Raw genomic sequence first — 12,775 nt, 5'->3', positions numbered from 1 at the left:
GGGGGGGGATGGGGGTATGGGTGGAAACACTTTAGGTCGGGGGGGGGCAGTCTATGTCCCAGAACTCTGCATACACCCCTCCACACACACACACGCACACACACACACACTTAAGGCAGGCAGGCCAGTCGCTCGCCTCTTCTGCCCGCTGCCAGCTCCTTGCCATCCGTCTAACACTGTCGACAAGCTTTGTGCGGCACAAAGACTTCTTTGATTCTCTCCGACTTGTTTTTGTTTTGTTTCTTTTTCCCCCAAAACCCAACATGGGCTAAAACAACATCGTTTGGTTACGTAGATCAACATAACAAAACAATACCGAGTCAATTTGGGCACGAAACTCCATTCAAGGTCTCTGAGTCGAACTCGCAGATCATTATTAAAAAGAAAAAATCAAATAAATAAATTAAAAAAAAAACAGCGCAGGGAGACGTTCACATCTGCTCTCCTTAAGTCCTGCAGTTGTCCGACTCATGGCAGGTTCACCTTTAGTAAAATCAGGAACATCGAAAAGTTGAACTAGTCCATTAAAAATGAAAAACCGAAAGTGCAGTGCGTCCCGGCCGGGAGTTCCGAGTCACCGCGTTCTTCCTCTTCTTTTGTCTTTATGTCTCTTGCTCTCCGTTTCTCCAGCGGGTACGTGTTTGGCACTTCATTCCCCAAATCATTGTGTTGGGTTTATTCAAAGGTCATAAGGTTGGCAGGTATCTGAAGGAGAGAAAGAGAAAAGTGAAAGGTCCTGAAAGCAAGGCGATGAGCTCCATTCCCAGCGCCAGCAGAGCTTCGGGACTCACCGCCTTGCTGCCTGCCCTGATGCTGCATTCACGTGCTTATCGGACAGACGGGAGATTCCAGTTTCCGAGTTAGAAGTCGCACGTGAACGCCATACAAACTCGGAGCTACAAGTCAGACAGTTTGGTGAAAATAAAGCTAGCAGAATTCCAGTGGAGTCCAGCGGCAGACTTCCGTGGAGAAGCCAATCGAATTGCACTCATCCTCTGACTTTAGCGTCCTTTCCATGATACGTCAGTGAAGTTACGCGATATGCCCGGTTATCTGTGACCGTCTCAGCTCCCCCATTTTAATGCAGGTGCTCTCTGGTTACCATTAGGGGTGTGGGCGGAGCCCCCTGTCGAGGGGTGTGTCTTGCAGTGGGTGTGTCATGTAGTGCGACTGTATACAGTAGTCTCTCTGTAACTGTGGGTGATGAGACCTGCCCAAAAGCGGGTGGAACAGCGACCCCGATACAGAAGTTAATTTTCATTCACATACTGTACATGATAAACGTTATCATAGAAACTTTTAAGTGCTAAAAGATGCACAATAAGTCATTCACAACATTAAATAATAACAAACTGTACATTATTATACTTGTACGCTCCGTCCGCTCCCTTCTCCCTCTCTCGAATGAATGCGTCAGCAGAGCAAAAATGATGTCCGACTCAGAGGCGCGGCCCACGTGTTTAAGGAATGCGACGATGCGGATGTGGCACCGTGTATCCAAAACGGTTAAAACATTTGCTCAGAATGGCGAGCAATCTGAAACTCACCTGTGGCCTGAAGCTCCTGCACGCATCTTCCAGATGTTTGTGCCAAAGTATTGCGTGAAAGCGCGAAGCCGTCTGGAACTTGTAAACGTTGCCTGGGAGGAGGAAAGCAAAAGACAACTTGGAATAAAATAAAATAGCATAACATATAGGCCTGTGCCAATACGACAGTAAAACAAGGGCTCAGAGCGCCCCCTGCCTGCCAGGACACACAGCTGGCCTGCATGAGTCTCAGTACCAGTTTAGACATTCAGACTCCCTGCACACATTAAACTGGGGGTCGTCTAGATGGGCTTTAATTTCACACTGGCCAGCATTTATTGATTTAAAGTTCAGAATGCCCGCTGTGTACCTTTGTCTGGGTCGTTCAACTGGAAGATGTCCGGATGTTCAGGGTCATCTGGCAAAACTGGCATCCACCCCGAAATAGACACCTTCTTACTGGGTGTGGACTTATACTGCAAGAGGAGAAATGGAAGGAAATGTCAGAACCTCCGGCAGGACCCACACTGGTGCTCAGCGGGCAACTGGGGGGTGAGCCACCATATACATGGGCACCTGGAAATTACAAAGGAGGAAGATTTGGAGAAGACCCTTGGCGTGTTCACTCGTCAACCATTAGATGGCACTGATGCTGTCTGGGATTTGAGGTTCAGAGCTTTGAAGGCTGTTGGGGCTGTGCCAATGGGGGGGGCGGGGGGGGGGAGGCACCTCATGCTCACTGTTGGCAGGGTGTAAAATGAATAATGAAACGAAATTATAAAAGATGGTATAAGAAAGGCACTAACATGATAGGCGGATAATGTACACAGAAAGGTGAATGTGAAAGGCGCTATATATTAGATAGAAGTGAGACTCACTACATAGATAGCTGGTATACATGACAGATAAAAAGATAGACATGAAAGGTGCTCTATCATATATAGATAATAAAGGATAGGTAGATAGATCAATAGGAAAGGCACTATATAATTAATAGATAGGAAAGGCACTACATAATAGATATGAAATGCACTATATAACAGATAGATGTGAAAGGCACTATATAATTAATAAAGAGATAGATAGGAAAGGTCTATATAATTAATTGACAGGTCTGAAAGGCACTATATAACATATATGAAATGCACTATATAATAGGTATGAAAGGCACTATATAATCAATAGAGAGAGAGAGATAAGAAAGGCACTATATACTTAATAGATGTGAAAGACACTATATAATAGATTGATGTGAAAAGCACTATATAATTAATATATCTGAAAGGCACTATATAATTAATAGAGAGATAGATAGGAAAGGCACTATATAATTAATTGACAGTTCTGAAATGCACTATATAATAGATATGAAAGGCACTATATACTTAATAGGTGTGAAAGACACTATATAATAGATTGATGTGAAAAGCACTATATAATTAATATATCTGAAAGGCACTATATAATAGATATGAAATGCACTATAAAATAGATATGAAAGGCACTATATAATAGATAGATGTGAAAGGCACTATATAATTAATAGATATGAAAGGCTCTATATAATAGATGTGAAAAGCACTATATAATTAATAGACAGATATGAAAGACACCATATAATAGATACATTGATATATAGATGTTAAACGCACTATATAACAGATAGATGCGAAAGTCACTATATAATAGATAGATTGATAGATTTGAAAGGCACTATATAGCAGATTCATTCATTCCTCCACCCTGCTTTTCCTTACGTTGTGCCCATTAGTGTTATTCCTACTACAGTTGATGATCCTGTTAAATGTGTTGAAATTATTTGTGTGTTTGTGGTTTATTTAAATTCACGTTCTTATCCTCGTTACTGACGGACTTCTCCAGTATGTTTGCAGTTGTTGGTATTTAAACGTTGCCATTCCAGATCCCATGGCCCACATTTTTTTTTCTTTCTTTTTATTTTTTGTTATAACTCTAAACTCTGACACCTTTGACAGGCCCATCCCATGGAGTTCCGCTCTTCTACTGCAGGTGGCGGCAGTCACCGAAATTGTGCCTTTTTCTTGGGTTTGTCAGTTTTTCGGAGGGCTCTCGAGTCTCAAGCTGCCCCCCCCCCCCCCCCCCCCCATTACAAGTTAATGTTTCTCCTTATCGTGCTCACATCTTATGAGCCCTGTTTTCATGCCAGTCATGTGACAAGGCACTCTCTTAGCAGCAAGTGGCATCTGTGTTTCCTGACACTAATAAGCCACAGTTGCCATCCCCTTGACTAGCACAATAGCTGGAACTACAGGTAATAAGGGGCACTGGCGCAGCAGCTGGCAGCGTTGGTGCCACACGGTGCTGACAGTGCAGTTCATTTCCTGGTCAGGATGTGTCATCTCTTTAAGACGCTGAGCAGAGCACAGCAAAATCAGAACATGGATAAATGAACAAAATGGCATCAACTTAGAACTGCTGGAGTGTAAAAGGGCAGGGCCCACACTACAAGGGTTCTGTATCTCCATCTCCTCCTCCTTGTCCCCTTCACACTGAGCTAACTGTGAGCCATTGCGGCTCGGACACAGCCTCATGTGGTGTCTTACGTGCTTTCTCTCAGTTGCTCTCAGTGCTTTTGCTCCATAATAGATGAGCGTTGTGCCGGACAGCGTGATCCAGTAGCGGGTCCAGGACGGGAGCTGAAAGGAGAAGAAGAACAGACGTTGAGATGTGCTGGGCACAGAGTCTCAGGGTCAAATCTACAGTATCTCCTGCCCCATTATGACTCTCATCCTAGCAGTGTGGTTCAGTAACATACATTGTTTGCCTCATGCAAGGCGCTATATTCAGTAAATGCATTGTACTTTTGGCAGAAAGCTCATTGGTTGTCAGCTGTCATGTGCACAAGACCCACCCCAGGTTACGACTCGAGATAAGACAAGTCAAACCTGTTGGATTTCATTGAAGCAAGCAGATGTGCGACTACACGACACAACTGACTCATTAAGGTTATGTAAAAGAATTGGAAAGGCACTATATACACTATATTGCCAAAAGTATTGGGGACCCCCCTCCAAATCATTGAATCTAATCACTTCCATGGCCACAGGTGTATAAATTTGAGCACCTCGGCATGCAGATGGCTTCTACAAACATTTGTGAAAGAACGGGTCGCTCTCTCTCAGGAGCTCAGTGAGTTCAAGTGTGGTACCGTCATAGGATGCCACCTGTGCCATTCGTGACACTTCCTCACAACTAAATATTCCACAGTCAACTATTAGTGGGATTATGACAAAGTGGAAACAATTGGGAACAACAGCAACTCAGCCACAAAGTGGTAGGCCACGTCAAATCACAGAGCGGGGACAACGCAGGCTGAGGTGGGCAGAACTCGCCAACTTTCTGCAGAGTCAATAGCTACAGACCTCCAGAAGCTCAAGAACAGTGGATAGGAAGCTTCATGGAGTGGGGTCTCCATGAACGAGCAGCTGCAGCCAAGCCTGAGATCACCAACTGCAATGCAAAGCATCAGGTGCAGTGGTGTGAAGCCCAGCAGATGCCACTGGACTCTGGAGCAGTGCAGATGTGTCCTCTGGAGTGAAGAATCCCGCAGTCTGATGGACGAGTCTGGCCAGGAGAACGGGACTCGCCTGACTGCATTATGCCAAGTATAAAGTGTGGTGGAGGGGGGGTTATGGTGTGGGGTTGGGCTTGGCCTCCTTTAGTGTCAGAGAAAAGAACTCTTAAAGCTTCAGTATACAAAGCCATTTTGGACAATTTCAAGTTTGGGGGTGGCAACATGACTGCCCTGCACCAGTGGGCACAGCAAGGTGTATAAAGAAATGGAGGGGCGAGTTTGGGGTGGCTGCACACACAGACCTGACCTCCACGCGACCAGAACACCTTTGGGTTGAATTTGAGCAGAGACTGCGAGCGAGCCGGGCCTTCTCATCTGACATCAGTGCCCGACCTCAAAAATGCTCTCCTGGTCACCAATTCCCATCAACACACTCACTCCGACACACCAGAAGAGATGAAGCTGTCAGAGCTGCGAAGGGTGGGCCGACTCCATATTAAGAATGGGATGTCATTAAAGTTCATGTGTGTGTGTAAAGGCAGACGTCCTGATACTTTTGTAAATAAAAACTATTATTATTATTATTATTATTAAATGAAGGCTATGATTGAAAATCACAGGAAAAGTCGTGTAATGTGACATGGCCTTAACATGCCTGTGCCAGTCCTCAGCTCATTGAAGCATTTGCAGTTTGTACTTGCTGTTGTCGTCTTGTCAGGGGGGCTGCTTTTGTGTCTGTACAGTAATAATCATCACTTAGGTGTTAGTGTTGTTACTTATTTGGCTTTGCCTGAAGGACCAGGACCATCAAGTAAGATTAATGACGTCCTTATGAAGAAGCCGTTGTGGTTTGGCGGTTTGGGGTGGCACTGCCTACTCTGCCCTACCAAATGTCACTCGTCTTCTAGCCCCGGGTCTCTTAAGTTTTGGTAAAATGGCACCTCTAGTGTTTGGGGGGGTTACGTCTTTTTTGCCTTGTAGTCCCTTATTGGTATTTAGTTAAAAATATACAGTATTTGTTCTAGATAGATAGATAAATAGATGTGAAAGGCACTATATAATAGATAGATAGATAGATAGATAGATAGATAGATAGATAGATAGATAGATAGATAGATAGATAGATAGATAGATAGATAGATAGATAGATTGAAAGGCACTATATAATAGAGTGAAAGGCACTATATGATTAGATAGATAGAGATAGACAGATAGACAGAGTGAAAGGCACTATATGATTAGATAGATAGATAGATAGATAGATAGATAGATAGATAGATAGATAGATAGATAGATAGATAGATAGATAGATAGATAGATAGATACTTTATTAATCCCAAGGGGAAATTCCCATACTCCACCAGCAGCATACTGATAATAACAATATTAAATTAAAGAGTGATAACAATGCAGGTATAACAGATAAAAACTTTGTATGATGTTAACGTTTACCCCCCCGGGTGGAATTGAAGAGTCACATAGTGTGACGGAGGAACGATCTCCTCAGTCTGTCAGTGGAGCAGGACGGTGACAGCAGTCTGTCGCTGAAGCTGCTCTTCTGTCTGGAGATGATCCTGTTTAGTGGATGCAGTGGATTCTCCATAATTGATAGGAGTCTGCTCAGTGCCCGTCGCTCTGCCACAGATGTCAAACTGTCCAGCTCCGTGCCTACAATAGAGCCTGCCTTCCTCACCAGTTTGTCCAGGCGTGAGGCGTCTTTCTTCTTAATGCTGCCTCCCCAGCACACCACCGTGTAGAAGAGGGCGCTCACCACCACCGTCTGGTAGAACATCTGCAGCATCTTATTGCAGATGTTGAAGGACGCCAGCCTTCTAAGGAAGTATAGTCGGCTCTGTCCTTTCTTGCACAGAGCATCATTATTGGCAGTCCAGTCTAATTTATCATCCAGCTGCACTCCCAGGTATTTATAGGTCTGCACCCTCTGCACACAGTCACCTCTGATGATCACGGGGTCCATGAGGGACCTGGTCCTCCTAAAATCCATCACCAGCTCCTTGGTTTTGCTGGTGTTCAGTTGTAGGTGGTTTGAGTCGCACCATTTAACAAAGTCCTTGATTAGGTCCCTATACTCCTCCTCCTGCCCACTCCTGATGCAGCCCACCATAGCAGTGTTGTCAGTGAATGTTTGCACGTGGCAGGACTCCAAGTTGTATTGGAAGTCTGATGTATATAGGCTGAACAGGACCGGGGAAAGTACAGTCCCCTGTGGTGCTCCTGTGCTGCTGACCACAATGTCAGACCTGCAGTTCCCGAGACACACATACTGAGGTCTGTCTTTAAGATAGTCCACGATCCATGCCAACAGGTATGAACCTACTCCCATCTCTGTCAGCTTATCCCTAAGGAGCAGAGGATGGATGGTGTTGAAGACGCTAGAGAAGTCCAGAAACATAATTCTTACAGCACCACTACCTCTGTCCAAGTGGGAGAGGGATCGGTGTAGCATGTAGATGATGGCATCCTCCGCTCCCACCTTCTCCTGGTATGCGAACTGCAGAGGGTCGAGGGCGTGGTGGACCTGTGGCCTAAGGTGGTGAAGCTGCAGCTGCTCCATGGTCTTTAGGATGTATCCATTTTTTGATATTATATTTTATATAATATGCCGAATTAGTTCATGGAGTCTCCTTTCTAATTGGGTTTTGGTGAAATTATATTTGTTCTCTTTGGAACTCATTCAGTTCCTTTTTTGGTTCCTTTGACGTTTACTGTGGAATGACACTAAAGTATCTATACTAATAAAAGGCAAAGCCCTCACTGACTCACTGACTGACTGACTGACTGACTGACTGACTGACTGACTGACTGACTCACTCATCACTAATTCTCCAACTTCCCGTGTAGGTAGAAGTCTGAAATTTGGCAGGCTTATTCCTTACAGCTTACTTACAAAAGTTAGGCAGGTTTTAATTCGAAATTCTACGCGTAATGGTCATAACTGGAACCTGTTTGACTGACTCACTCATCACTAATTCTCCAACTTCCCGTGTAGGTAGAGGGCTGAAATTTGGCAGGTTCATTCCTTACAGCTTACTTACAAAAGTTAGGCAGGTTTCATTTCGAAATTCTACGTGTAATGGTCATAACTGGAACCTGTTTTTTGTCCATATACTCTAATGGAGGAGGCGGAGTCAAGTATCGCGTCATCACATATTACGCCTCCTACGTAATGGCGTGAACTGAAAACGAGGAAGAGATTTACAGCACAAGTCAAACGCGGGAACGAAGGTAAATGACGTTAATTGTTGACTCTCTTTTAATACTGTGTACTTGTTGAGTGTCTTTTAATACTGTGTAAGCATACATATTAACACATGTGCAATTAAACGTGTGCATTTACGGGGTGATTTCTCAGGCTTAAAAGCTCGCCTTTTATTAAAAAGGTAAATGCAAACTCTTTTCATTCTGAAGGGCACAAACCACGTTAGATTTCAGCCGTTAAACGCGCAAAAATGTCAGTACACCAGATAAATAAGCGCAACATATTATCAGTTGTATTGTATGCTTGCAATACATATAGAAATGTGTTAATCGTTAACTAATATTATGGGATGGTGTTTTTCGACTTGCGCCTTGATTTAAACGATTGCATGTCTTGGTGGGTTTGCGTAGCTTATTGTCAATATCTTTACACCTCTTTTTAAGACTTAATTTAAAAAGGTTTTCTTTTCTTCTTAATTAAAATTTAAAAGCAATACTTCACCGCTGCGAAGCCCCTCTAGCGCTGACGTCCGACGTTCGATTACCGTAAGCGAGTGCACTGAGTGTGTACACCTGATGAGCCAAGAATAAGGGGGAAACAGGTGTCGCGTACTCTTTGCATTATTTGACAGTAAACTATTTTCATCCATTCTATGATCTGCTTCTCACAACTGAAGGCACCGTGGCTGATGTTACCTGACTTGCTGGCCAACCATAAGCGTTACCTGGTAGGTAACCACCCACTCACTTCACTCCAATACGGGAATCGAACCTCGGACGTCAGCGCTAGAGGCGAAGCCCCTAAAATTGCGCCACGGCGTGTGGTTCGTTTATTTGACAGCATGTAGATCGGGGTAATTACATTCACGGCATTCATAGTCTGATTCACAATCTGATTGTATGGGTGGTTACCTACCAGGTAACGCTTATGGTTAGCCAGCAAGTCATCTCGAAGTGATCACTCGAGTGAACGCAGCTTCACAAAAAAACAGATCCTTAACAAACTGTTATTGGTATATTTTCCCTCAATTTTAAAAGGTTTTCTTTTCTTCTTAATAAAAATTTAAAAGCAGTACTTCGCCGGTGCGAAGTGCGGGGATTTGAGCGACTGACGCATACAGACATATTCATGAGTGCAGGTACTTCGGAAAGAAAGCACCATGTAAACCTAAACTTTAAATTAAGTTCATAGACCTACAAAAGGTTGCCATTGATTTGAGGCAAGATTGCTTTTCTCATGTACAACTATACGTTGCATTCTTAACAGTAAGCTTGCACGGCTTGGTCATATTACAACCTGAGTGCTGAACTGACAACGTCGTATACAAACAGAACTATAACAATTGTAATAAACAAACAAAAAAAAAAAAGCGAAGAACCCTTGGATTTAATAAAAAGGCTCCTTCCTTGGCGAAGCAAGGAAAAAGGAAGACCTTATATGGCATTCGTTTATAAAACAGCGGAAAAGCTGTGTTAAGGCTGCTTCACAAAAAAACAGATCCTTAACAAATTGCTATATTTTCCCTCAATTTAAAAAGCTTTGCTTCTTCATAAAAATTTAAAAGCAGTACTTCGCGGGGATTTAGATATATATATATATATATATATATATATATATAGAGAGAGAGAGAGAGAGAGAGAGAGAGAGAGAGAGAGAAATAGATATAGATATATATAGATATATATATATATATATATATATGTATGTATGTCTATATATATATATATATATATATATATATATATATATATGTAAGCTTATAAGTACTGCCTTACTTCTCTTTAAGAAAGGAAGATGTAATGATACTTGATTAAACGATTCCATGTCTTGGTGGGTTTGCGTAGCTTATTGTCAATATCTTTACACCTGTTTTTAAGACTTATTGACTGAAACGGGCTTTCACAAAAAAGTTAGGGCTTTGCTACAGGATACACCCTCCACAAGTTAAGCAAGTAAAAATAAAAGTGTATATTTCTGTTTTATTTAAACCTTTTAAGTTTGTATGCATAGCCCCATTTGGCTGTTTTAGTTTTTTTTTTCTTTCTTCAGTAATATTTAATCTCCTTAAACAAAAAGAACATATGCATTTTACTTTTTTTGTATCTCTTTAGTAATATTTTAGTGTAAAAGGATAACCAGTATTTAAACCTTTTATGTTACTTTATAAAGTTATTTTACACAATGTTGAAAAATTAATAAGAAAGCTACATAATTTGGCAGCTGCTGCTTTAATTTTCAATGAAATGAAGAAAGCTCTCCAAGAGCAAACCTCAATGAAGAAGAAACAGTTTGCAAATATATATATATATATGTGTGCTTCGCAGCGGAGAAGTAGTGTGTTAAAGAGGTTATGAAAAAGTAAAGGAAACATTTTAAAAATAACGTAACATGATTGTCAATGTACGCTGCTGACCTCGACTCGGGACGTTGTGGGTCGGTGGGGGGAATACTTCGAAGACCTCCTCAATCCCATTAACATGCCTTCCAATGAGGAAGCAGAGCCTGGGGACTCAGAGGTGGGCTCCCCCATCTCTGGGACGGAGGTCACCGAGGTGGTCAAAAAACTCCTTGGTGGCAGGGCCCCGGGGGTGGATGAGATACGCCCGGAGTTCCTCAAGGCTCTGGATGTTGTAGGACTGTCTTGGCTGACACGCCTCTGCAACATCGCATGGACATCAGGGACAGTGCCTCTGGATTGGCAGACCGGGGGTGGTGGTCCCCCTCTTTAAGAAGGGGGATCGGAGGGTGTGTTCCAACTACAGAGGGATCACACTCCTCAGCCTCCCTGGAAAAGTCTATTCAGGGGTCCTGGAGAGGAGGGTCCGTCGGATAGTCGAGCCTCGGATTCAGGAGGAACAGTGTGGTTTTCGTCCTGGTCGCGGAACAGTGGACCAGCTCTATACCCTTAGCAGGGTCCTGGAGGGTGCATGGGAGTTTGCCCAACCAGTCTACATGTGTTTTGTGGACTTAGAAAAGGCATTCGACCGTGTCCCTCGGGGAATCCTGTGGGGGGTACTCCGAGAGTATGGGGTACCGGCCCCCCTGATAAGGGCTGTTCAGTCCCTGTACGATCGGTGCCAGAGCTTGGTCCGCATTGCCGGCAGTAAGTCGAACCCGTTTCCAGTGAGAGTTGGACTCCACCAGGGCTGCCCTTTGTCACCGATTCTGTTCATAACTTTTATGGACAGAATTTCTAGGCGCAGCCAGGGTGTTGAGGGGGTCCGGTTTGGTGGGCTCAGGATTGGGTCACTGCTTTTTGCAGATGATGTTGTCCTGTTTGCTTCATCAGGCCGTGATCTTCAGCTCTCTCTGGATCGGTTCGCAGCCGAGTGTGAAGCGGCTGGGATGAGAATCAGCACCTCCAAATCCGAGACCATGGTCCTCAGCCGGAAAAGGGTGGAGTGCCCTCTCAGGGTTGGTAGCGAGATCCTGCCCCAAGTGGAGGAGTTCAAGTATCTCGGGGTCTTGTTCACGAGTGAGGGAAGAATGGAGTGTGAGATCGACAGGCGGATCGGTGCGGCATCCGCAGTAATGCGGGCATTGCATCGGTCTGTCGTGGTGAAAAAGGAGCTGAGCCGCAAGGCGAAGCTCTCAATTTACCAGTCGATCTATGTTCCTACCCTCACCTATGGTCATGAGCTATGGGTAGTGACCGAAAGAACGAGATCGCGAATACAAGCGGCTGAAATGAGTTTCCTCCGCAGGGTGTCTGGGCTTTCCCTTAAAGATAGGGTGAGAAGCTCAGTCATCCGGGAGGGGCTCAGAGTAGAGCCGCTGCTCCTCCGCATCGAGAGGAGTCAGATGAGGTGGCTCGGGCATCTGATCAGGATGCCTCCTGGACGCCTCCCTGGTGAGGTGTTCCGGGCACGTCCAACCGGGAGGAGGCCCCGGGGAAGACCCAGGACACGCTGGAGGGACTATGTCTCTCGACTGGCCTGGGAACGCCTTGGGATTCTCCCGGAAGAGCTAGAAGAAGTGGCCGGGGAGAGGGAAGTCTGGGCATCTCTGCTCAAGCTGCTGCCCCCGCGACCCGACCTCGGATAAGCGGGAGACAATGGATGGATGGATGGATGGATGGATTGTCAATGTAATTGTGTTGTCATTGTTATGAGTGTTGCTGTCATATATATATATATATATATACACATATACACACACATATACAGATATATTATATATACATATACACATATATTTTTTATATATATATTTTTTATATATATATATATATATATATATACACATACATACATACATATACACACATAGATGCACTTACAATAACATAGAAATCAATATAAACAACATTAACATCATTATCATATGAGAATATGAAGTAATATATAAGAAGCACATTTCATATAAATATAAATTATTAAACAGTAAAATCTTCTTCAATAATTTGCTACCGTGGCTTTTCGTTGGTCTGTCCAGGATTTTAAATCACATGTAGCTTGCAAACCGTTTCACGTATTG

At 43.8% G+C, this 12,775-nt stretch overlaps 1 protein-coding gene across 3 annotated transcripts in view; it reads right to left on the bottom strand.

Moving 5' to 3' along the window:
- Positions 1–225: 225 nt before the first annotated feature.
- ralgps1 (Ral GEF with PH domain and SH3 binding motif 1) overlaps positions 226–12,775 on the bottom strand; it is a 347,167-nt gene continuing 334,617 nt past the window's right edge. For all 3 annotated transcript variants that reach the window (XM_051932301.1, XM_051932300.1, XM_051932302.1), the window contains 4 exons: positions 4,109–4,201; positions 1,897–2,002; positions 1,548–1,639; positions 226–705 (listed from right to left, as the gene is read on the bottom strand). In XM_051932301.1, coding sequence (XP_051788261.1) covers positions 676–705; positions 1,548–1,639; positions 1,897–2,002; positions 4,109–4,201 — 321 coding nt within the window. In that variant the 3' untranslated portion in view covers positions 226–675. The remainder of the gene's footprint in view (positions 706–1,547; positions 1,640–1,896; positions 2,003–4,108; positions 4,202–12,775) is intronic.

Source organism: Erpetoichthys calabaricus, chromosome 9, assembly GCF_900747795.2.
Source record: "Erpetoichthys calabaricus chromosome 9, fErpCal1.3, whole genome shotgun sequence".
NCBI classification, from domain to species: domain Eukaryota; kingdom Metazoa; phylum Chordata; class Cladistia; order Polypteriformes; family Polypteridae; genus Erpetoichthys; species Erpetoichthys calabaricus.
This window is presented reverse-complemented; position numbering and strand designations above follow the sequence as displayed.